The sequence below is a fragment of the Balearica regulorum genome, chromosome 1, assembly GCF_011004875.1.
Source record: "Balearica regulorum gibbericeps isolate bBalReg1 chromosome 1, bBalReg1.pri, whole genome shotgun sequence".
NCBI classification, from domain to species: Eukaryota; Metazoa; Chordata; class Aves; order Gruiformes; family Gruidae; genus Balearica; species Balearica regulorum.
The window spans coordinates 211,143,912-211,170,235 of NC_046184.1; the positions used below are offsets into that span (position 1 = coordinate 211,143,912).

The 26,324-nt window shown below is 38.0% G+C and overlaps 1 protein-coding gene across 28 annotated transcripts in view; it reads right to left on the reverse strand.

Annotated features, from left to right (window-relative positions):
• The window catches only part of DLG2 (discs large MAGUK scaffold protein 2), a 1,060,789-nt gene that overhangs the window by 240,829 nt on the left and 793,636 nt on the right, over positions 1-26,324 (reverse strand). For all 28 annotated transcript variants that reach the window (XM_075742480.1, XM_075742449.1, XM_075742451.1 and 25 more), the window contains 2 exons: positions 11,373-11,441; positions 1,062-1,218 (listed from right to left, as the gene is read on the reverse strand). In XM_075742480.1, coding sequence (XP_075598595.1) covers positions 1,062-1,218; positions 11,373-11,441 — 226 coding nt within the window. The remainder of the gene's footprint in view (positions 1-1,061; positions 1,219-11,372; positions 11,442-26,324) is intronic.

Consider the following 26,324-nt stretch of genomic DNA (forward strand, 5'->3'; position numbering starts at 1 on the left):
CTTCCTCATAAAGGTATTTAAACACTGACCAGGAAAGAGCCACATAACCGTGCCACAAACTGTCCTCGCTGCAGCCACCTTCTGCCCCTGCTGCTCACCAAGGGACACGGGGCTCCCAGGGACAGAAAGGACGACAGCGGGAGTGAGCGTGACACTGCAGCCCGGTGGGTCCATCACTCAGCCGGGATGAACAGTTCCTGTGTTTCAGTTCTGTGCCTTCAGGCCGTTTATGTACTTTGCATGAGACAGCCACAACTGTATTAATTTGAGATGGTTTCTTTTTTCTGTAAGGCGGCATAAAGTGAATGGATATTTAACTACATTTTCAAGGCTTTCATTGTCATTCAAAATCCTTTACGTTCCGATTGTTTTAGTCAGATGTTCAATTATTTGACAGAGCCTAAAACATAAATGCTGTGGTTTTCAAATGCGTGCTATCAATACATACATGAAAGAAAAATGAAAAAGATGTTTTTGAGACTAAGTATGCGAAATATAACCTCAGGCTACAAAGCTTTTTATCCTCTAAAATTTGAAAATGAATTTCACAGCGATCATCAAATTCATTAGAGGCACAGAGATAATTAACGTAACCTAATTAATCTCCTCCTTGTATTGGGCCGTTTGCTAAGCGGTTTAGTGCGCACTAGATGGCACCCCAGTCTAGAGGAGTTCATCCCGCTGCTTTCTCGCCTCAAAGAAAAGCCGACCCTGAGAAATAGCTTTGGACTCAGTAGTGCATTTTGGGCAAACTGGAATGGGATGACGGGTTAGCCTGGGAGATGCTGAGGGCTACGCTGTGTTGGGGGCCTCTCTGTGGTGTGGCCGTACTGTAGGTAGCATTAAGCACAGCAACGTCTCGCTCTGAGCTAAGCGCAGGTAAGACCATTAACAAATACAATAAAAACCAAGTGCAAATAAACAAAATACTCAGTGATAAACCGTTTCCACCTTGGATTTCACAGCATGGAAACCAAAAGTACTTCTTTGTGTGTCCCTTGCAGTATAGACAAAGACCAAGATTAAGCAGTTGGTCAGCAAAGCCCAACACAAATACTTACAGACAAAATTTGATCTCCTCTCTGCAGCTCTCCGCTGAGATCGGCAGGCCCGCCTGCTAGGATGAAAGACACGAAAATGCCTTCCCCATCTTCTCCTCCCACAATGTTAAAACCAAGTCCTGTGGAGCCCTTGTGCAGGATGATTTTTCGAGGCTCTCTGTATAGAAACAAAATGATAATGTTTATCCATTCAACACTCTCTGTGTGTATACATCTCTCAAGGCATCTTAAGCACACTATATTTTGCCTAAGACGCAATGGTCTGTTGTTGCCTAAAGAAACCATTTAACAAATGAGAAAAGTCTGTCAATTGGAGAACAGACAAGGTAGGAATTAACCAGCATTCTCTCTTTTTTTTTTCCTCATGGCTGAATCCAAACATCTCTATTCATTTCAGTCCACTGAAGTCATCTTCACTAAGTGATAGATTTATTAAAAGAAAAAACAAAACACTGAATATACTTTATAATCTCATTTATAGCAATACTATATATACAAAAAAATCAATCTTTTTTCTAGTTGTAGTCTTGCTTTTTAAAGAAATGATCAAAGAAAAAAATTCAGAACTCTAGGCAAAGAAATGGGAAGTGTGTTTGATCCTGACAGATTTGGAACTGGTATGATCAAGCTAATAGAGCAGAATCTTATTAAAACTCTGGTTTGACGCTATCAGGAGCTTGCCATTGTAAAGTCACACAGCAGCTTTGTCTCTGAACTAGACTGAGGGATATCTGCTTCTGTCTTACTGCTTTAAAAAGTTGTTCATTATGATGGAAATCAATAAATAATATCAGGTACATTTCATACAGCACTTTCCATCTGTAAATTGAAAATACGCCCCAAAGGATGTAAACATAATAACATGCATTTTACTGATGGGAAAACTTATGTCCAGAGAGCGATGACTTTCCTAAGCAATCAAGGTAGCTTCCTTGAGAAAGTGTCCCAGCCATTCTGGTTCCCAGTCTCTACTCCACATACCAGACCTCAGAGCTGTCTCTCCCTTGGATACACAAGCACACACAACCATACACACACACACACACACACACTCCATATTTATCAGTACTTACCCAATCTCAAATCCCTCTAACAATTTACTTTTCAGAAAAAGGTAAATGCTGTCAGATTAGTATGTGTAAATCTTAAACCCGGCCCTGCAAATACTCCCAAACACACACATTTACATGTCTGCGACTCCTCACAGAGAAATAGGATGTTCTTCTAATTCTCAATTTTTACAAATGAAAGTTATCAGCAAAGTGACAATTGTAAACACCCCCCCCCCATCTACAGAAACATGTTTCATGTGAAAAAGAGCCAATATTTCCCGTGTACTGCACAACAGTTCTACATCATATGAATGGCTTTTTCATTTCCATTTCATTTTTAAAGAAAAGGAAAAAAGGCACAGAGAGAAGTGATACATCAGGGGATGTCTTATTTGATGTGAGTTAAGTCTTACAGCTGTATACATGGGGACTTAACCTTTACATGCTAATTCCAAAATCAGTAGGCGTTTGTTCATCTTTGCGCCCTGCTAACGTTCAAACAGTACTCCCACCTTGATCATGATCTTTAAATAACATCTCAACTTTCTGAAACCAAACCTTAATATTTTTGAAAGAAAAAACTAAAGCAAATTGTTATAATATTTTTCAAGGTGACTGTAACCTCTACTGAAACTATTAGTGCCTACTCCATAGGATTCTCCAGTTTACAACTTTTTTTTAACATTGTAGTCAGAAAACAACCTTTTAAAAATACAGTTCTGAGAAAAAGAGATATTGTCTTGAGTTTGTGTATTCTTGAAGTATCTTTAACCAATCAGAAAATAAAGGTGGTTTTCATTTCTTTTGGATTATTGCTGATGATTTGCCTTGTAGCGACAGTTTTAGCACCTTCTTAAATACATGCAGATTAGACATAATATAATCCAGACCTAAGAAGTCTAAAGAGATTTTAATTAGGAAGGGTGGCCTGGGGGTTGGAGCAGAACTAGGACAGCAAGCTGGGCGCGTGGGTTCCTTTCCCCGCTTAGCCCATGCGCTGCTGAGTGCTCCTGTCATTTGTTCTTCCAGCTTCAATTTCCTCATCCCCAAAACGATACGGTGAGACTTGTCGTCTTCGAGTCCTAGACATCAAAATTACTTTGCGAGAGCTGCGCTACTGCCATTATTATTTACCTGGGTATTGAGGAGAAAGAGGCAGTAAAGTCAAACAAATACATTTCCACGCTCTGTTGGTGGGAAATCAGAAGAGCTCTTGTTCAAAAGGAAACTGTTTCCACGTATGACAGGCAGCTTGGGTCATCGAGTTGAAAGCCAGTGCTATGGGCAAAACTAGGTCAATACAACTGGGTATCCGCTGAACAGTAAGCTGTGCAGCTCAACAAAAAGTTGGCCCAGTTATTAATCCCTGTCTCTGAGCAAGTCAGCAGATTTATGCCTAAAACGCTGTTAGTGCTGTTTTGTAATTTTGGCCTTTTGACAGCAAAATTCACATTCTGCTCTTGGATGATTATGTTCAGAGGAAGCTCAAACAATAACGGGGAAATGTCAGAAGCCGTGATTAGAACACAATGGGTTTTGGCTCCTGTTCGTTAGCCTAATCAAGTCATTTTGGTCGTGACTCAAATTTGGCTGTATAGAGACTGACCAACCGTAATAGGTCTTCATATTTTTTTCATGTCTGAGTATCCTGCAGCATCTGAAAGGTGGATTCAAGAATACACAAGTGTTGTCATCATCATGGAAATAACCTTTAGCCACAACTGTAGTGCAAAAACCTACAGGAAGCCGAAGGTATATGCCAATTCTCCATAGTATAATAAATGACTAAGTTTTTTTTAAAGATGTCATGGTTCACACTTGCATAGTGTACTTAGTATGAAAATGAAAAAAAGCAAACCACCATCATGATGATAATAAAGCTTTGTAGCATGCTATGAAGTTAAAGTAGGAAAAAAGTTTCTCAAGCAAGCAATCTGCAATACCAGCCACTGAGGAGGTCGTCTCAAGAGTAATGCAGAAATGAGTTATCTGTCAATGCTTTAGCCACACTCAAAGAAAAGGCTAGTTCTGATAAAGCTAACGATGAGGATATTACATATTTATTCACCTGGTATAAAAATTTATCGTCACTTCTTTTAATATGATGGTTAAGGAGATGTAAGAACAGGAGCTCCACGTTTTCTTGAATATTTGGGAAGCAACATTAGGAAAAACTCCTTTGCCTCTATTAAAAGTCTTTATGAACGTAATTCTTCTACACAGGAAGGGACTTTAGACATAATGCAGATAAATGCTTTAAAGGAGGTAATGGAATTAAAGACTTAAAGATGACATGGTGATGGGAGAGTAAGAAGTGAAAGAAAAGTAACTCAAATATGAACGATGTTTTCTTGCAGTAAAAATGGGGAGTTCTCTACAGAAAACAGCAACCGAGGCAAAGGGAATTTCAGGGTTCTTTATTTTAAAAACTCACTGCTTTGCTTGGAGACAACAGGTGGCACTCTGTAGCTGCCTAGCGAAAAGGAACCGCCTAACAGCCAGTGTATCTGAAACGCATGTTTCTGCCTCCAGCTTTAACTACTTACTCCATTTACAATTTCTTCTGCGATAAATAGGGCTGAAGGTAAGTTTCTAGGTGCTAACAAAGCGTACTAGCACTTTAATTCTGTGTGTGCATGTTTTATGCCCTCCTGCAGCTTTGTACCAAACACAAACAGAGAAGAGCAGCAGGGGAAATCAAGCAGAAATTAGAAAGGAGCGTGAGATGAAAACATTCCTGGACTGACAGAAGGCAGCAGAAGGGCGGGGGGGGGGGGGGAAGAAAAAGAAAAAAAAAAAGAAAACAGCAAAGAAAAGAGAGAACAGGATAAAGGGAGACGGTGCATCTGTAAAGGAGAGCAGGGAAGGAATTAAAAAGGTAGAGAAAGAAGAAAGGGAGATTCATGATAATAGAGCCAGGAGCAAAGGAGCAAATAAAGTGCTGCAATCCACACAAATTTACAGGCTCAGAAATCAATGGGAGAATCAATTTGGACTTGGTTACTTGCTTCAGGGAATGCATCGGATCAGATTCTGTAAAGCACATTATAAATTGCAAGCCTGATGTAAGAGCAAAGTATTATTAAAATAATATTTGAAACCAGTAAATAGTAACAAATCAGAGTGCGTAAAGCATCGACATTTAAGAAAATTTCTCCTGTCATAAAAAAGTGATTAACAAAACTAAATAAAGTGAGGCATTTTTTCTCCAGAACTTTTTTTTTGTTCATGTTTCTTTTATTTGTTCATTCTCTTGAAAATAGCTAAGTGTTTTGTATTTGCTACATTTGTACTGCGTATTTGTTTTGATCAGTTTACTCTTTTACAGTAAGAAAATGGTAGGACCAAAAAAACCTGAATATCCCTATCATCCTTCTATAGATTGTGAATCCATAGTAATTATAGATTTAATTTAAGAGATTAAAAACTGGACTGATAAATGAAAGGGAAGAGCTTTCTGAAAACAAGCAATTTTTATAGTAACTAACTGAAAGAAAATCCATTTTTAATTCGCTTATTTTGTGCTGCTGGCTACATGAAGGACTACAGTCGGGTTTAGTATTCATCTCACGCTGACACAGCTCTGTCTTTCTGGGGTTTTTTGCACCATCTATAAAATCGGGGCATTGAAATGATTTGGGGCTTTTTGAATCATCTACAGAAATATCAAGCACACTGGGTCCTTTCAAACATCAGACCCTAGAGAGTTCTTCAGTTATATACAATCAATGAGGTATCCCAAATCTGCAGGGACTGAGAAATATGGCTTTGATCTTGATTTGGCTGCAGGTTTTTTGTTGGTTTGGCGGGTTCTTTTTCAAAAATATTGTTTGCCTCACAAAGGATATTGCAACTGTACATCCATTCATGCACATGCTGATTTGGCGTTACAGTAACACGCGTCATAGAAAGCCCGGAAGAATATTTATGTATATTACCGTGTGGATTAGGGTAGCACCCAGGCTCCAACTAAAGCCCCGCACCCTCTACGCAAAGCACTACGCACGTACAGCGCAACAAAAACCATTCGAGCTACTTAAAGTAGAAAATAGCAGGAGGGAAAATTGAATTAGAGAGAAATTGTATTAATTGGTTAAAGTCAAATATTAGTAGTACATCGGCGGGGGGGGAAATAAACCCCAAACAAATCTAAGGGATCAAAGCACCCTTCTGTGCAGTACGGGGTTTGGCTTCTGACAATTCACGGTGTGAGCGCTGAGCTATGCCTGCGTAGCGTCAGTCGGCTAATCCAGTCATTTCTTTTTCAGTACAATACTTCTAGTTTTCCTCTCATGCTCCAAAAAATCTTGATAAATAACTGCATGTTTAGTTCAGAGAGCCAAAGGGCATCCATAACGGAAGGATTTAAAAAGGTAATTTTGAGCATTCTTCTTCACAGAATTTAACACAGAAAGCTAGGATGGACAGAGAATGTGCCAGTGTGTATGATATTCTAAAATCTGATTAATCACACAAGAGAGAATTTGAAATCTGAGGTGGCTGAGGGCCCAGAATACGCACACATACCTTTTTAAAAAGACTTCAAAGTTCAGGTGAAACCAACCGTACTTGGCTCATTTAAACTTGCTTTAATACCTTCTGCAACTCTGCTTCACAACAATTTAGAGAAAACTCTATCGCCAGTGCTCTCATCTATTGTTTTATCGTAATATCACTTCTGTGGCATCTTGGCTTTTTCTTTTTCCCCTTGTTATTCCCCTCTTAGGCTTGGCAAAATCTTTCCATCACGACGTGAAGCAGCCCTGCCCCTTGCCTCCCTCCCCATTCCCCCTCTGATCTACCTCCGCTGGGAGGTTCCCAAGCCGCGGGGACCTGGCCGTGGCGGGGAGCTGGCAGAGCCCAGCCGTTACCACCTCCGAGCCTCGGCCAGGCTGGACACATCATCAGTGCTACCCACCGGTGTTGCACCCGACCCCACTGGGGTCTGATCCCTGATTTGTGACTTTAATTATTATTACCCTGATTTCATTGCTGATGGAAAATAGCAAAAATAAGGAAACCTTCCTCTTATCTGTTGCTGTCACGTTGAGCATCGCAGCCCAGGGCGGTGACTTGGCCTTCCTAAACCGAGACAATGTTTTGGTCACGTGCAGAGCATTCCTTTTCATTACGTGTAATTGATTAGTGACTTATTACTTCATTTTACTAAATGTTGATATACCAACAACGGAGCATTCAGCCTTTAATGAGATGTTCATTTATCCTATCACACAGCAAAATATAATTTTGCTTACTACAGTTACCCGTTCTGCCTGAAACAAGTATTTTATCTGTTTATTTGACTCTGGTTTCCTTGGTATTTCTTGTTGATTGAATGTTGGCATCAACTGTGGAAGCAATACTTTACCCTAACTTTAATACTGACTACATTTTTAAAGCATTTATTCTGCAAACATCATGTCTAATTTGTCACAAAGTTTGAAGTATATTTAATATGAGGGAACCTACTGGGAACCAGGCTTCAACCTGACTGATGCATGCACGAGTGCACCGGCTTATACACGTGCAACTTTATTTGTATTTTGTGGGAACCTCTCTGCACTTTAACAGTCTTTCATTTTGTCTTTTGCAGAGAAATTAAAACCTGCACACCACAGCTAGCAAGATGGAATTGGCATACAGGGATAATGTCTTCTTTGAAAAGTGAAACCGGTCTGTATTTTTATCACAACACCTGCCATTTACTTTAAATGCACAGGAGTAACGTCTCCTAGATTTGAGAAATCTCAATGATTTCTAGAGCGACAATGTAGGACAGCTAATGTGCTCTTTAACTTTGAAAGGGAGGTGATTATTCCAATATGCTTATTCATTTATACTTTGTCTCACATAAGCACTTCTCTCTCTTCCCTCATCCAAGAGGTGCATTATTTACGTGCTAATAATCAACATAAATCCTGAAAACCGCATCTGTTCCACCTGCTATACCCAGCACAGGCAACTCCATACTAGAAATGTTGCTTTGCCTCCTGCTTTTAAAAACTATCGGTTCCATATTGAAGCCACTTTTCTATAAACTATTACTTACGGCATTCGATGGCTCTATTTACCCTGAACGCTCCAGCTTTTCAGTTTGTAAACAAAGCTAGATGAGATGGAAATGGTGATAGGCAACCGCATTGCACTGTCAGGAGGCAGGATGTATTCAAAGGCTACGAGAATACCTAGAAATAGCAGTGCCTCTAAGCCATGTTTCAAAATATCAATACACTGCCCGTTAGGAGCAAGCGTCCAGAATTACTTTATATAGGACACTTTTGAAACACAAAGCAGTCTGCAATATCTGTCCTGTTCAGAATAAAAATTCTTACCCTTAGTCATGGTTCAAATGCTGTTTATTTATGTATAAATATGGATATATATTTGAGATACTCAGTCACATTGATAAATTTGTTTAAAATTTCCATCAAAACACTCTTGGTCACATAAGTTGCAATCCCAGTTTCTAAGCGGCTCAGCAGAAGAGATGACCGGTAGGATGTAAAATACAATTTAGTCTGAATGTCAACTGCAGAGAGAACAGCTATCATACACCACTAACATCATAGCTTCGTGCGATAGTACAGCAGGATTTCCAAATAACAGGTTTTAGTTTCCATCCAATATTTTTCCTATTTTGCATTCTCACAGTTAAAATTGTCCATTAAAACCATTTAAAAAAACTCAGACTAACAATAATTTCAAAACCAAACATTATAGTTTTCTCGTTTCTAAACCATGCAAATAAGCCGTTAGGGAAGTTACTAATTAGATTGCACTAACAATGACATCAAACACCTGTGAAGTTCATGCTTTTATACACGTAATAAATCTGTTCACCTCATGTACAGTTTTAAACTGTGAAGAATATATGGCTAGAATATGAAGAAAATTTAATCTTTAAAGACATCTTTTCTTTTTTCACCTTGTTACTTTTTTTTTTTTTGCTGTACATGAAGTCCACAAAAGCGCTCCCTAAAAAAACCCCAACTTTTTACATATGAATCCATTACCGAGATAAAAAAAAAACCTTATTAAAGTTTTTTAAAAATCTATTCTAGCCAGCTCAATTATCCCATATTCAACAGGGTGGAAAGGAATAAATGCCAGCGAATGCAATTCCCCCTGTATTTCTTTAACCCTCCCAGATTTCATTTCACCTGCACAGGACCCAATAATTCCATTACCTCAGGGACTACCCAGTCAGCCAGACAGAGCCAGCACGCACGCCAGAAATCTCAGGGTGTGCGAGGGCTGCCTTGCAGGTAAAACAGCTCTTTACAAAGTGCAACTCCAAAGCAATATAGTGAGTCACCTAAATACAGGACTCGACTGATGGAAACCCTGTTCCTAAAAGCGAAAAATAACTTTGTTTTGACCTCAAATTGTATTAGCTATAAACATGCTCAGCAGCACGGACTTCACGAAAAACGTTAGAATAAATTGAGCTTTAACATAATGAAATATTTAAGGCTGAGCCGATTACTTATTTTTGCTCAGCGGTGTAATAGGCTAACAGTCCCACTTGCCTATGTGAAATGAAATATGACTTAGTGTAAGTTGATTAGTAATAATTACAAGCCAGATATTCTTCTACGTCCTGAACAGCAGGAGACCTGTAATATCAGTTGCAGATTTCCTGTGCTCTAATGATTCATACACAATATACGCAAATTGTCTGCGTGGCCAATACAGATTCTGTAATTTATCTAAAAATTCACGTAGACAGATTGATTTCCAAATTTCAATAGGAGTTTAAACCTGCAGGATACGTCCTGAATTACGGAGTCTAGTAGACCAAGCCAGAGACATCATAATAGAATTTCTTTCTTTAAATCTCAATTTAGCAAATTCTTTTTTTTTTCTTTTTTTCTTTCTCCAATCATCATTTTAATTGAAAAACTTGTTCTTGAAGCTCAGTTTTATTTCAAACATCAATTTATTCATGAGTTGATTGAAAATACAGGGGAATTTATTATGAGACTCTGTTCCTTAGAGAGAAAAAGAGAGATAAAGAAAAAAGAAACCCAAACTGAGGGTGTTCAAGCACTGAGACAGGTTGCCCAGAGCTTGTGCAATCTCCCCATTTGGTGACAGCCACAGTTTCATTCGACAAGACCTGGAGAAACCTGGTCTAACTTGAAATTAGCCCGGTTTTGAGCAAGAAGGTTAGATGATCAGGGCTTCATTTATAGAATTCCCTTCCAGACGAGAGCCCTTAAGCCATACGCATCTCTCCTATAGCAATTTCATTATTCAGTCTGGTTTTCAATGAATAATTACTATAGCTGTCCTACACGTTTTAAATAAAAACTTAAAATCTTGGATCGTAGGTCGAGATAAGAAATAAAAAATTGGGACTTGTGAGAAAAACATCGCAGGCTTCACTTAGGAGTGGGTTATTTCACAGATCTAACATTTTATTTTCTGACTGCCCCACAGTAACGCTGTAAGATAAACCAAAATACAACAAGCTGACACCTTTCCTCTGTGGAAACTTTGGATTCTCACTTCTATTAGGAGAACAGAAAAGCTTTGAAATAGGACCTGAAAGCAGCCAATGCCAAGCCATTACGCATGCCTACAAAATATTTCCACAGTTCCCCATTTCTGTGTGTGTGTGGGGGAAACAAATCTAACAATTTTTGTAAACTACGCCAAAATCTAAGTGCTTCAATGTTGAATATCAGGGTTTTTTAATATCGTCAAGATGCAAGCATTAACTGTGGTTGTGAATTATTCATATTTTACCCTATTATTTCTGTTAAAATGGAATCAGCTAAGTACTCAGAGCTATACTTCTACAATTAACAAATTTATATACACACATATACACCAGCATGGCATTATTATTCTCTAGCAGTACTTCTTTGTCCTTTTGTTGGGACACTGCTTGGTCAAAAAGAACTCATGCACACATTAAGACTTCACCGGGTATTTCCATGATTAGTGGGACCCATTTTACAGCTAACACATGTAAATATTAACACCAGTCAAGTGAGATGAATTGAAGAGATTGTGGTTAATATATCTCCATGACAGATATTCTCATCTCCATGAAAACCAAACCTTTCAGTTTAAGCATCTGAAAAAGGATCAGTACTAATTTGAAAGTATTTATTTCTGCATCTCACAGACTTAAACACTGTGGGATGGAAAACCACATTTAGTTAACAGCTACGGGTATGTGGGTAGTTCAGTGTCTGGCTTAGTGAGATCTGAGAGCTCTACAGGCAGCTTCAACAGAGAATCATCTTACCCTTCCACAGAAATGGTCCGCTGCAAGCTCACTGTGGGTGGACGCGTTGCAGTGCTGTGCTGGGAATGACTGTATGACCAAGGAAGAATAAAGAAAAAACATTAGTTAAAGAAATACAAGTTTCTCTTATTGTCTCTAGCAGTTTAGCTAACACCAAAATAGAAATAACAATCAGATTGTTTTACACGCGTCTAAAGCATTTTGACTTCAGTTATGCTCTTCTGTTCAAAAAAGGGCTCGACCTTACAATCTCTCTTGTTTAAAATACAATGAAGTGAATAATTCCCCCTTATATTTCTTTTTTTTTTTAAATATAAATATACACATACTTCAGTCACTTAAAATAACTGAGATGTTAATTGTTCTGCTAAATATACTAACCATAAAGCACAAAGTTAGTTTCAGAGCAGAAAGTAAAACAATAAATGGTAAAATGATACCATTATCAACCTAATTCTTAGTGTTTCTCAGGCAGAATGTTCAGTAAATCAGGACATGTATTGCTTATAATTGCACCACAATATAACTTCAAATCTTACAAATTTCAAGCAACATTCACTATTTCTAGCAGATTTTAAGTAGCTTAAGTTTTTTTCCACATGAAATTATATCAATCTAAGAAACATTTAGAAAAACATTTAGAATATTTAGAAAAAAAATGTGGCATTTTATGAGCAAAACACAGACTTAGTGAAAGAAAAATCTTTTTGATTGAAAATCCTGAGGTCTAATATGTGTTGACATGTTTGAGGAACCTAGTTATTATATTACATAAACTCAATAAATGACACAGTATATGTTACCTTCAGTATTGTACTATTGTAGAATAGTATTGTACCATTACTGTTCGTGTAAATATAAATGGATAACAACATAGCATCAGTCAAAGGCAATTCTGTGATAATAAATTGCATTCCAAGACAATGTGTTTAAAAAATAAAAAAAAAAAAGCGGAAGCATCTATGTGTATCTTCTGAGTAGTTTAAATGGCTGCATCACATACTGAGGCCCAGTGTTAATAATGCAAAGTACACATAAAAAAAATTAATTTAATTTTATATTGCTGATTCTACTAACTGCTTTTTTCTTGCTTTCAAGCTTTGTATACAACCTCAGCTACTTGTACATAAGAAGCAGACCTTATTTTCATTAAAAGCTAAGACATAGAATCATAGAATCATAGAATCATAGAATGGTTTGGGTTGGAAGGAACCATAAAGACCACCTAGTTCCAACCTCCCTGCCATGGGCAGGGACACCCTCCACTAGACCAGGTTGCCCAAAGCCCCATCCAATGTGGCCTTCAACACTTCCAGAGATGGGGCATCCACAACATTCAACATTACTGAGCGACACATCTATTTTAGATGCATTTTTTCCTGTACTGTAGCCAATATTGTCTGTCTGACAGAAGAGATAATGGTTTTTCTTGTGTAGCACATAGAGTTGTGACACATGATATCATGCCACAGGACAAACATAAGACCTGCTGCCTGGTGGTGTTCCCTGTTGTAACCATTGTGCTCTTATTTCATGTTAGTAACCTGCCATATTCATCCTTGTCCTGAGTATTTCAGAAGGTTTTTGGGAAAGTATATTCCCCTTATAAGAAGAACTACAGAGTTTTTATCTGTTTTATTGCAAACATAGGATGTACAGGAGTATTGTGAGTCTCTGGCATCATGGTGTGAACAGAGTAGTTGAGCTGGACAAACATTGCACAATAGTATTTGTGCTGGTTTTGGCTGGGATAGAGTTAATTTTCCTCATAGTAGCTGGTATGGGGCTGTGTTTTGGGTTGGTGCTGCAAACAGTGCTGATATAACACAGGGATGTTTTAGTGACTGCTGAGCAGTGCTTACACAGAGCCAAGGCCTCTTCTGCTCCTCACCCCACCCCACCAGCGAGTAGGCTGGGGGGGCACAAGGAGTTGGGAGGGGACACAGCCAGGACAGCTGACCCCAATGACCAAAGGGATATTCCATACCACATGACGTCATGCTTAGCATATAAAGCTGGGGAAAGAAGAAGGAAAGGGAGGGACATTCAGAGTGATTGTCTTCCCAAGTAACCGTTACACGTGATGGAGCCCTGCTTTCCTGGAGATGGCTTAACACCTGCCTGCCCATGGGAAGTGGGGAATGAATTCCTTGTTTTGCTTTGCTTGTGTGTGCAGCTTTTGCTTTAGCTATTAAACTGTCTTTATCTCAACCCACAATTTTTCTCACTTTCACTCTTCCAATTCTCTCCCCCATCCCAATGTGGAGGGAGAGAGTGAGCAGCTGCGTGGTGCTTAGCTGCCGGCTGGCATTAAACCGTAACAATATTTTATGAGTATTGGTTAAAATTTCACATTAATTTTGCACCTTGCAGATGACTTAGAATGAGTAATTTTTAACTACCCATTTTTTAGTGTTTATGCATTTTTAAAAATTTAAAGTTTAGTTTGCAGCTTGTCTTCTGTCCCTCTCCCTGTACAGAGCTGGAAGGGAACATACATCCTTATGATCTTGTATTGACTTTCCATGCAAAATTAATTCGGAAGGGAACAGCCTTCGCCCTGAATTTTCCCCCTGTATACATGAGACAGAAGTGGCACAGCAGAGCTGTAACTCCTCCAATCTTTTCCCTGCACAGCTTGACTCTCAGAAACTTTATTCCCTGAGGTCGCATCAAGAGATGCAAGAATACGGCTGGTACAAGGAACAAGAACCCAGCAGAGAGGAGGGATGATGATGTATATCATGGCTCTCTATGTCACACTGTATGTCAAGGTCTGTTTGAGCTATACTGCCGGTGCCCAACCCACAATGGGGCTTAAACAAGCAGCTCTTATTCTTGCAACAGATGCTACAGGTTTTGTGGGGAAAAATCTATTAACAAGGCATGGCAAGGTAGCAACTGAAGGTTTCATGCAGGAATTGGGTTTATTTCACAAATGTTATGTAGTGTTCCATTTTTCAAAGGAGTGTTGTCATAGGAAAGGGAAGCTGAGGAATGACAGCTGATATGGCACTTTGCCTTAAAACATTTAAGCCACCTCTCCTTGTTTCAAGGTCTCCTTACTAGAGCCATGGCATACTGCTATGACCAGAGCCACAATATCTACACCTAACCACAACCAGCCAAACTGGCTTGAATTCTGAGAGCTTTGTTTCTTTTCCAAAAAAGATTTCAGCATTGCCTTATTTTTACTACAAGAAAACTTATTTATATAACTCTGACCAGCTTCAAAATAAGCAAAATTATAAGAGCATTAAAGGTAGGACTTTCAGCTGCCAAGTACTAAAACCAAATAATTTCCCATTTATCTACAGAATTAGTAACTGATGATGGTCACAAAATCATACTGAATAGTAAGCACTTGGGATGTGACTGTGTTTGGATGTTGCAAATAAAAATGGGCTACATTCACCAAAGTAATTTACAGAACGGTGAATTATTGCTCCTGCACTGGCAGATTCAAAACGAGGAAAGGGACCAGTCTCATGACTGTAACAGACTCCCAGTCCCCACAGTAATGCTGGATTTTACTGATGAATTCAACTACCTTTGAGGATTGATACTTAACCCAGGCTACTTTGTCCAACCTCTGAAGTTTATAATCTGTTTCTAAATAATTTATATAATGGATGAATAAAGACTAAGAATTTGGTCACCATACTATTCATAACGGCCTTTACAGAATTAGCAAAACCTCCTAGTCTTTATAAAAGACCTCTGTTTGACTTCACACTCTTCTTTGACATGGAATGAATTACTTTTCTGAATGTAGGCCTACCCAGATCTAAAGCTGGTATTGGCTGCAGGCTCATAAATTTATTTTTGGATTTTACTATTCATGTATGTTAAAAAAAATAACCATCTTCTTATAAATGCAAATTATTGTTCTTTAAAACATATGATTCCTATTTAAAAAGGTTAGTGAAAATGCTATTTATGAACTTTCTAAGGAAAATCATTGTTGAAACACAAAATTGAAATGAGAGCAAACAGCATTTCCAGAAGTGATTCAGAGCACCAGGTTCCTTGGTTTCGGATGTCCAGTCTAAAACACTTCCAAACCTCCACTTTGCCAAAAGAGGATATTCATCCCTTTCAGAAAACCAGATGTGTAACGTCTCAGCAGAAGGGCAAAGTACCCAGAAGTCACTAATTACTCTCTTCTGCCACTTGAGAATTTGTGCCGTGCCACCACACCTGCTTGGTAGTTGCCCTCACACAGTATTGTGCGGGCTGGGGCAAGAAGCAGCAAATCAACCAAAGAATTACCCAGACAGGCTGGCAAAAGAAGGATATGCAGAGGGAAGAGCAGATTCTTGGGAAAACAAAACACATTTCAATGATGGAGTGGGGAAAAAAAAAAAAAAAAAGACTACGATGGCAATATTATTTTCTATTATATCAGATGCTCTATTAAGGATTGTAATCCTATAACAAGTATGAATTAAAGCAGTGATTTCAATTCAGTATTCTCCTGAAATTACCAAATCACTCGAGCACTAGATGTCATCAGTATCCCTCACTGGAATGACTACCTTGTTATGCAGAGCTGCGCAAGGAACCTTATACCTCACTCCTTCCAAGCGAGGGGCTCAGCTATTGGCGATATTCCACTCATAAGAAACCCTTTTCCAATCCTAGGTATTTGTGACATAGAGTTCATATGAATCCTCGGCTTTTTTAATGAAAATAATTCATAACTGGTGAACATATGAAAACTCATTTTTTGTCCATAATTATAAAAATCAAGTTTGGTGCCCAGTACAAGCTTATGCCTTCTAAAGTATCATCTTGAATACAATGACAGCTGAAACTCAAACCCACGGTTTAATCACTGCTTGACACAAGTGGCTATCCAGTCGGAGACAGAAATGACAATCTGATATCATTCCTAACTGACTTATTTAAAACATAAAGCTCCTGGTGGCTTCTGTCGAAGTGGTGAAACCAGTAGAAAGAAAAAATTTCCATCACATGTTTAATACAGTTGTGTATGTGTCATGTCTTCTGTAGCACAAAAGAAAATAGAACTTCTGAGTTACCACCACCACCATTTTCTATGATAAAAGCCTAAACACTTACATCCCTATTGAGGTATGTAGGTAAGGAGCACATTTGTACAGTCACAGATCTCAGTATTCAAAGTTCAACATTTAGGCTTGTAAAAATGCTACCCGTTCTCTGAAATGATACAGAATGGATGTCTCAATAGTTTTAATAATATAAAGTAATAATATTTCAATATACTACTCAGTATTACAGCCACACAAGATGGATTTTCCCTGAAGAAATGAATCTCACATCCTGTAAAATACCAGTTTTAACTTAATTTCATTTAATTTTAGTTCATTGAGACAAGGGGAATATACTATTCTTGTAAGACAATTCATATGAGTGAAGGAACAAAGAATGAGTTTATAAATGAATAATAAAGGGAAAAACAGGAAGCAAAAATCCAACCTCTCTTTTTTAATGGGTTTAAGTTGTTTATTTTTTTTTGCTTTAAACCTATTTCTTAGGCAAGGCCTGCCATTTAATGACTTCATTAAATACTAAAAATAGAGCAGCCTGGTGTCAACATATTTTTTTAAAATGTTTATTATGAAAATAATAATATCAATAAGTGTTATAGTAATAAGAAGGTGATTAGCCAGTGTCCTCAGTTTTAATTCTGTTCTAGCCCATGGATGCTCTAAAGGCACTTCTATTGTATGAGTGATGCTGAAACTGGAGGCAGCATCATAAACCCTTCTTTTCCTGTAGGGACCACATGAACTACTGCCTTCCCTTCACAAGTGACCAATATCCCAGTGAAACCCCTATTTGGTATGAAACAATCATGTTAGAGAAATATTTATTGTGTGTTAAACTTACATAATGCAATTTGGCGACTAAAAATAAGGACAAACCACCATTAATGGATCAGGCTGCATGACACTGAAATCAGAGTTCATCCCAAAGCCTCCTTATTGCATTGAGAGTGGAAGAAAGAAGGTTGTTACAATCTAATGATCAGAAATTCCTGGTCTCTTTTGCTCGTATAAAAACAATACGCATTGTCTTTACACAGGGAGTACTAGAACAGTCATCAGCTTTCCTTTCCCAACCCACCTCCTATCAACAAAGAACAGTTGTCCTCTATTTGCTATAGCCCTGATTTAGGAAACCTTTTGTTTTCATAGATCTTTGTTTTGACAAGTCAAAACTGACAGCATAGAAGTCATTATTTGCTTCCTAAATCCATTGAACTGCATCTTCTTATAAAGAAGAAGTGATGCAGCTAGTGGCACAGGCTGGTAGAGACCTCCTCGAGCACTGGCTTTGGAGCAGCGTTCTTGAGGTCCCAATTCTGAAATTGCCACATGGAAGAAAAGTATATAAACTGCATTTGTCTGTCAATATGTTCTGTGCAGAAAAAAAACCCCAAATAAAAAAAAAAAAAATCCACCCAAAACCAGAGCTCTAAGTTACTCTTTGTTATTCATGATATTAAAAGAAAGAAGATTGATAAATACAATATTGAAAATGTTCCACTGGAGAACAGTGAAGGGAATGCCAACGGTGTTTGGTTTTATGATGTATTCTCAGCAGGTTGTTTCTTATGTCAAGGATTGGAGGTAGCAGTGCAGTTGTTTATAAAGCTTCTAAGCCTTTGCTTTGATGGATGTAAGAGTTTAAGAAGGCAACGTACTTTAATTCCATTAATGTGGAGTTTTAATTCAGCTCAGTGAAGTGAAACCAGCTTTTCCTGATGCTGCCAACAGCTAAACTTCCAACTTAAATGAGTTTTTGCTCTCCTGTGGGATTAATTAGAAGACCAGAGAGTGCTTTTTTTGGTATTAATTTTATCTCAGCTACAAACAGCTTGATAATATCCAGTTACTGACCCATATTAGAAGTGTCAAACCAACCAGGGAGTCTCCCATCAGAGGTAAATAGGAAGCTCCAGAGAACAGGACATTCAACTCCGCTACTTTCAGATCACCCTTAGGCAACAAAGCCACACCAGGTGTAACACTGTTTTCGTGCACAGGCACACGCAGTGAGGATCTTTGGAGTGATTTAGCAACCATAACTTATTTACGCAGTTTTTAAAATGGCATCTGTACATATATTCTACAAATAGTATTGCTAGGCTAAATACCTACCCAGTGGAAAACAGAAAAGAAACAAAATGAAAGATTAAGCTGTCACTCTGCCTACAAATATGCAGAATAAGGACCACACTACATCTCTGTTCAGGTTCTCCAGAGCGATTTCACTTGCACAAGTAAGGTCAACAAGGTTGCTGACCTCTCCTCCCTCCCTCCCTCCCTTCCTTCCTTCCTTCCTTCCTTCCTTCCTTCCTTCCTTCCTTCCTTCCTTCCTCCCTCCCTCCCTCCCTCCCTCCCTTCCTTCCTTCCTTCCCCAAACAGTAGCCAAAAAGAAGTGATTAGCCACATTCTGCAACTTAAAGGATTTGAGTTATTGCAGCCCTAAATTAGCACCATATCGCAATAAGGAAGAATGCAAGGTGAAACTGTGACTCAGAGGAATGCTTCAGCTCCCGGAACAAAGCTAATGACCAACCTTCGTTAGCAGTGCACCTAAGTCAGCACCTATCTTCAAAGTGGTGAAACATCCACTGACTTCAAATCTGCTTCCTTATGACTTAAGTAACTGCGGGACGTACTGATAAGCTTTAAAATGTAAAAAGGATGCTTATCTGAAAAGGAATTGTTATTCTCATTTGAAATATAATATTTAAAACAGCTGAAGAAGTTTGAAAAGATGTGGGGGGAACTGAAAATAATAAACTGTTTAAAGGAGTAGAGTGGAGAGGAGACACTCTTGATGAAATGCCACACGTAGTCTACAATTCCCACGTAGGGTAAGTACAGACTTACACAGCACTGTGAAGAACACAGCATTGAGCAAACCAGGCAGACCGAGTGAAAACCATGAGAAAAAAATACTGTGTCAAACTGAAACAGAATTAAGTGGAACAAATGTTTAGGAAACATGAGACCTAGTTTAATGACTCGGACGTGGTGCCTTGCTGTTTTGGGAGGTTATTTTATTCTTGATATCACTGTTAGATACTGATTTCTGTCATGCATTTTAAAATTTTGCTTAAATTCATGATCATACCTTCTCCTCATATTTGGATAGACTTGGGTTTTTGGAAGTTGGACACCTAAATCTCCACTGCATTCCAAGACATTCTGATGCTGTTAAAAAAATAAATCTCAAGGCTTCCTATTAGCCTCTCAGTTTCTTTAATATTAGTATTAAACTTTTTATATATTAATATTATAATAATATTAATATTTTAATATTAATATTATTGCTGTTACTGTTTTTACTACTGTAATGAATATGAGGAATGATAAAGCTCCACCTGGGAGTTGATATACTCCCTGATGAAGTTATTTTGACAATTATGCCAGCTGAGAACTGAGGTTTACATGTCAAAATATTTGCAACAAGTGAAACAACATATGTAGGTGTATATGAAAAAAAAAAAGGGGGGAATGGTAGAGAAGAGAAAAATCTCACCTTCTCAGTTGCTTAAGCAATATCAGATGGAAATGGTCCGTGAACATAACATTCTAATTACAGTTGTGGAAGAGGATGCAGTGCTACTTTCATGAATTTAAATAGGGAGTGTTTGTTTAGGAACGACGGAAAACTTCCCGACACACTCTGCATGGCCTCCGAATTACCTACATCTCGTGGTACCCTGGTACCAGTGCCTAAAACGGTGCTGAGTTTTCAGTTCCTTGGGGAGAAAGCTGCTGCCACCATCCTCCCTGCTCTTCGACATGATGCTTAGGTAATTCAACATCACTAAGGGGTTTTTTTGCCATGCTGCTACACTCGAATGCCATACCTCATTTACTGTTTGCTATCACTCCTAATTTTCTCCTGGCATTAGCGCTTTCTAAGCATTACCATTCCGATGAATCGCACAGGGTGTAAGAGAATCGGAGAGGGTTTGATTTCTCTGTGACAGAACAATGAGCATTCTTGCTGGTAAAAAGAAATCAGCTTCACCGAAGGAAAACATATGCTATAGTACAGAAAAATGTCTTAGTTGGGTCTTCTGTGATGCAATAGAAAGACAGACGTAAATTAGAAAAAACCCTTCTATTAAGGATGTCTGGGGACACTAAATAATCAGAATATGTTGAAACAATTCAAAGGCAGAGTGCCAAGGTTTGTGGTGTTATATGGCTGGAAGGTGTCATTCAGCTTCTCGCTCATTTTAAGTATATCATTATTTACCATCCTTGGTTTCGAATGTCAGTATTTTTCCTATTCAAAATGGAAAGCAATAAGATGCGCACCCATACATGTATAGTCTTTCTTTGGGTATTGATGCAAGTGAAAGAGTAGGAAACATTTCAAGCAGAAACAGATTCCCTGATTCTCAGCCACTCCGCCGGCCCACTCTCCATCCCGCCGCGCACAGGCGGTGTAACCGCATTTCCCCCCAGCATCGGGAGGTGCGGACGGTGGCCCAGGGCCACCACAGCTGAGCCTCTGCTGCAGGGCACTCCTTGAGTTGGGTGTGCAGGGAATACCTAGCACAATTTCCATCAGTAGCTGTTCTGTGCTATCGGCAGCACTCGCCCCTCAGCGCTGATGTATTTCTAGAGCTGTGCATTGCTTCTGTAATGAAACGTTTATTGCACACAAAGCTTATTAGGTTTCTGTGCAAGGAACAACAGAAGTATCTGCACCAAAATCCCATTCCAGTTTAAGCAAATGTCGAAAGACATTAGCAAGGACTTGAAAAATGGGTCCGCTGGTAAGAACCTTTGAATGGCAAAACTTAGATGGAAATCAAAGAATATCTGAGAAGTTTTAGGAAAACTCATATAGGCACAATAGGAAGAATCACATAAGATTTGCAGTCCAAAAATACCAAATTGCACATCATATATGTATTTACCAGTTGCATTGCTGGGGAAAAAAAAAAAAAAAGAGTAGGGAAGTTTTTTAGTAAGGAAATTGCTCCTATTGTCTAAAGAAAAAGCTCCTCTAATTTATAGTCTGTGAATACAGCAGAAATTCTGAAATACCGTAAACTAGGAAATTGTCTATAACGATGCTAATGGCCAGTAAGACCTTGAATTTCAGAATTTTTAGATGAACTGGTTTATTTTTGTAAATAGTGAACTGGATTTGTTTCATCAAAATTCAATTTCATAGGAGATATGTACTCAATAGGAGGATAAGAAAACAAATGTTTAGACAGACACCAGAAAAATCAGGAAAGACCTCACATTTTCACGTACTTTTCCACCACAGTCCACAGAAGTTCATTTAAAGTTATGAATATCACTTAGAAGACTGTTGAGCGTTCCCTTCAGGAATTAAGAGACCTAATTCCATTCAGGAGCCAAAAAAAGGAAGTATTTTGTGATTTTAACACAGAATTCTGTAAGAGCAAACTTGTCATTAACAAACCGGGCAGAGATTATGTCTTAACGATTACACTGATCTTGCAGTGCTGCGTTTGGTGCCTAGGACAGTTTCGTTTTGCTTTCTCCTCTCAAGGGAGGGTTGACTTTCTTTGCACTGGAGATGACACTTGAAAAATAATTCACACAACTTTTATACTGCACCTCCTTCTTTTTCAGAGGAGGGGTTTCTATCCATCTCCATCCAAAGAAAAACAAGCACATAAAGTTCTTTTCATGGTAGAATCATTGCACTGAATTTTACTCATTCAAAAGAAAGCATATGGATAATAACAATTAATTAAAGTGATTTAAAACAGCAATGAAAAACTGCCTGATACCAAACCTTACCATTCCATTAACAAACATTTCTCTATCCCATGAGATTCCGTATCATTATATTTGCACAATAAAAGCATTCCTACAGAAATTTAAGTTTTAATATTGTTTCTGCATAAGACCGAGTTCATTTCCTCTGTACTTATTAACTCTCATGTGTGCATTGCATCGACTTACACCGGCAAGGTGGAACAGCCAGAAAAGGAGTGTATTCAGCTTCCGTACAAGTGGTTCATTAAAACAAAAAGAATAATCACAACAGAAAGAACATTAAATTATGATGATGATCTAAAATCCATCAGAACGGCACAGTTTATATTGCAATTACTCCTGATAAAATGTTTACTGCACCTGTGTGATACCTTCTGATAATGTTATCCCTCCTATTTGGATATACATTATCTCTGTGCAAGCTGGGAATATGGGTTGAATATCTGCCTTTTTTAACAGACCGGAGGTGAGAATGTAATCCTGCATAAGCTGCGATTTAGTCTCACTTTCTCGTCATTCGAGTCAGCCCGGCATGCATGTATGCATGTGCAGCTATACTAAACACAAACCCAAAAATCCTAAAGAAATACGCACCGAGAAAAGCGAAAGTAGAAATAACATAGTGCACGTAAACAAAGGACACCCCAACAGAATACAGACAAAGAGCAGTGAATGGTAATTTGAAAATGCAGAAGTATAAACAATGTATTGTCAAAACGAAAGATGAATAGTGAAGAAATTCAACAGCTTAAGCTCTTCTGTCTCTAACCTAATCTATACGAAACAAGATTCTTGGATCTTTTTATAGAAGTTGGTGTTACTCAGCATTTGGTGGGAAACATTCAGTATTTTGCACCATGAGGTCTAAGAATGAAGTATACACTAGAACTAGATACAAAAATATTTTTTTAATCTATTATTTTTTCTCATTCTGGGGTTACTCATAGGACGAGTGTCAGGCATAAGCATCTCTCATAGGAGATCACTGTAATATTGTCCAAGCACATTAGTAATTAATTTTGTCTGTCTTTGATTATAGGCTATTGATTGGATTAGATGAATGATGGGGTAGCTAGATTATTTATATGTTCTATTATGTCAATGCTTATATCCCTAAATTAATATATAAAACACCATTTATTTAAAGACGCTTGTTAAATTCAATCTTTGAAGAGAAATTTAGCTATTTAGGAAAGAACTATGACAGGAATTCATGAAGAATTTTACGCTAAGCCTGTGACAGTCATCAAGGTGAATTGTTTAGTTACAAACCTAATAAATAAATCATTTGAGTAAAACATTGGAAATTGGTTTTAAAAGATTTATAAAATTAGCAAGCACGTGCACATGACTGAACTGATAAACAGTCAATTTGTGATCCTTCTGGGGACTGATTTAATGTCATTAGGATACTTAATAGCATAAGTTTTGGACAACAGCCTGAGTTTCCTTCACTAAACTTTTCAAATATTTCGTGTAGGTTAGGGATCATTTCTTACACTTACAATCTTCTCATCAGTCTGCCAGTAAACTCAAGGTTCTTGGGTTATTTCAAGTTTAGTTTAGTGTGAAGGGTGAAGATGCTGCCATGTTTCTTCCACTTTCAGCTTCCATTTATTAGATACACAGCTTTATCTAGAACTAAATCTCTCTTTCCTGCTTCACACCAATCGCGTCTCTCTGCAAGTACTTTGGTTCCCAAATGTTTTGGCCTGAACCAATTGCACTGGGTACACTGAGAGAAAAAGCACTGCTGTTTAAGAGAAAGCATGAATAACAGACAGTGAAGCACCATGAAGCATGAAGCAATCAATAAAAATGGTCACAGCTGGATTTATACCAGCAGCTCATCCGATCTTAATTAGGACTAAAACCAGAATTCCACTGTCATTTAGCACTGTAAAAAGAAATAGCCAGGCAAAGAAGCTATTTTTGGAGATGGGCATCTTGTGTCCATATTTATCCTGTGCACATGAACTGAGCTAGTGTTGCAGCTTTTTGCTTCAGTTCTCCATGCGTTATGTGTGAGGACAAAGCCGTTGTGCTGAAAACCTATGAATACCCTGCAATCAATGAAACACTTCACATATGAATTATGGATTACTTAAATGATACAAAAAAACCGATGGAGGATAAGCCCATGCATTGGACGGTCATCCACATTTTCAAATCTTGCATTTGAAATTCCATGGCAATAGGCTCTTGTGGTTAGAATTCTTTTGATACACTGTTTTATTCCAAGTTATGCCTCTCTTCCAACTTATCAGGGATGTCTACTATCATAGAAAATATCTGTTTAAATAACCGTACTTTTAACCAGTGGAATTCTCCAAATACAGTTGGTTAAACATCAAGAAACTCAAAGAAGATTCTTTCACTCATCAGTTACTTCTGGATATAAAATGCTCATTCTTGTACCCAAGTGGAACAGTTTGATTGCTGTTTTTTCTCCTGGCGCAAAGATAAGCCTGGAGACATTCTTCATCTTTGAAGCTTCTAAATTAATTTAAATTTGCATCTTATTATTAAACCTATGATAGCCACTGTAGCTGCAGAATCATTTTATATACCAATCAGACATTGCTACGCATCAGTTCCAAACACCAACTCTTTCCTTTCAATGCAAATGCAGAACGTATAAATTAGTGTTGGAAAAGATTAATGATTTCAGTTTATGTATTTCACAGATGGCAATCCAGACCTATTAAATATTCTTACAGTAAACGTTACACTATGCACACCTCTGATTGGGACCAGAGGTAAACCAGCCAGCTTTTTATAGAAGAGAATGTGACATAATATCTTCTCACATCACAGCTCATCTTGTTCTCTACTTAGAGACTGGCTTAAGCCTTGAGAGATAAAATGCTAATACCCTTTAAAAAAATTTTAGTAGGACCTATTTTAATTCACTTTGCTTTTTCTTGTTAGATATATGAAGTCTCTCTACAATACTACCGACTTCCTGCATATTGGTTAATCAATCTGTCAATCAACATTCCCAAATCAAATGGCTGCTGCTACTTTTTTCCCAGCAATTCACTTGACAAGAGAATTGAAGCTATCTCAAATCTTCAAAGAGATAATTACATTGATTGAAATTTATACGTATGCTACTAAAATTTGAATTTGCACAATGCATTCTTGATTTGTGTGCTTTGATTGTTGCTCCTTTTGGCAAGTGAGTCTGGAACTTCCCAGTCTCAGCATAGGTTTCCTTTAGTACCTTAGTAAAGCCACTTAGTCTCTCCATTTGCCTGCTACCTCTCTCTAAAAAACCAAAGACAAATGAGATGTCCATACTGTTACAGTGATGGGAGCGGTATTAATACATTTAGGTAGACAAGACTAAAATTAATTTGTGCTATTCACCCTTTCTGTGGGCATGCTGAAGAAAACCTGTCATTTCCTAAGTTGTATCAATGTTTCATTTCTGTTAGCTGACACTAATTAAGCTGGTTTTTTTCATTGTAAAGTGGTAATGCAAGAATAGCAGAATTGGAAATATTAAACATGAAAACATGAAAGATTGACTTGAACAAAATTATATAAATGTGATGTGAAAAAAAATACAGCATATTCTATCCTACTGAAGAGCTAATTTACGTTAACTTTCATAAAAATCCTCTCCCTTATCATAGTGGTGATTACTAAGAACTAGAATTTCATATGGCAGCATTGTGTCTTAAGGTTTACTCCTCAGCAATGAACCACGCTGCTAGATTTAAGTCAACAGCAAATAGATTTATAATTCCAATGATTTAAGAATTTATATTCCATGTGATGCTATTCTTTATGAAGGATACCCAGTAGTATATTCAAATAGATTGTGACTTTTTGAGAAACAATCTTTGAGATGCTACAAAGGATGATGTCATGTGATTTGGGAGTTACCTTGACATGAAAGTATGAACCTGCTTACACTGTCATGTTGCCATGCTTCTTCTTGGATTATCCAAGCTACAACAAAGTCAATGTAATTCTCCTTCTGACATCACTGAAATACAATTTTGGTTTTGGTACTGAACTGATCTTTTTTTGTGGACACCTGCTGCCTAACCCACTTTTGTCAAAACAGAAAACTCTACCCTCCTTGTCATTAATTCAAAGTACTATGGTATTGTACAACATTGTATCTGAAATAAATAGGAAAGACGAGGAAAAGAGACTG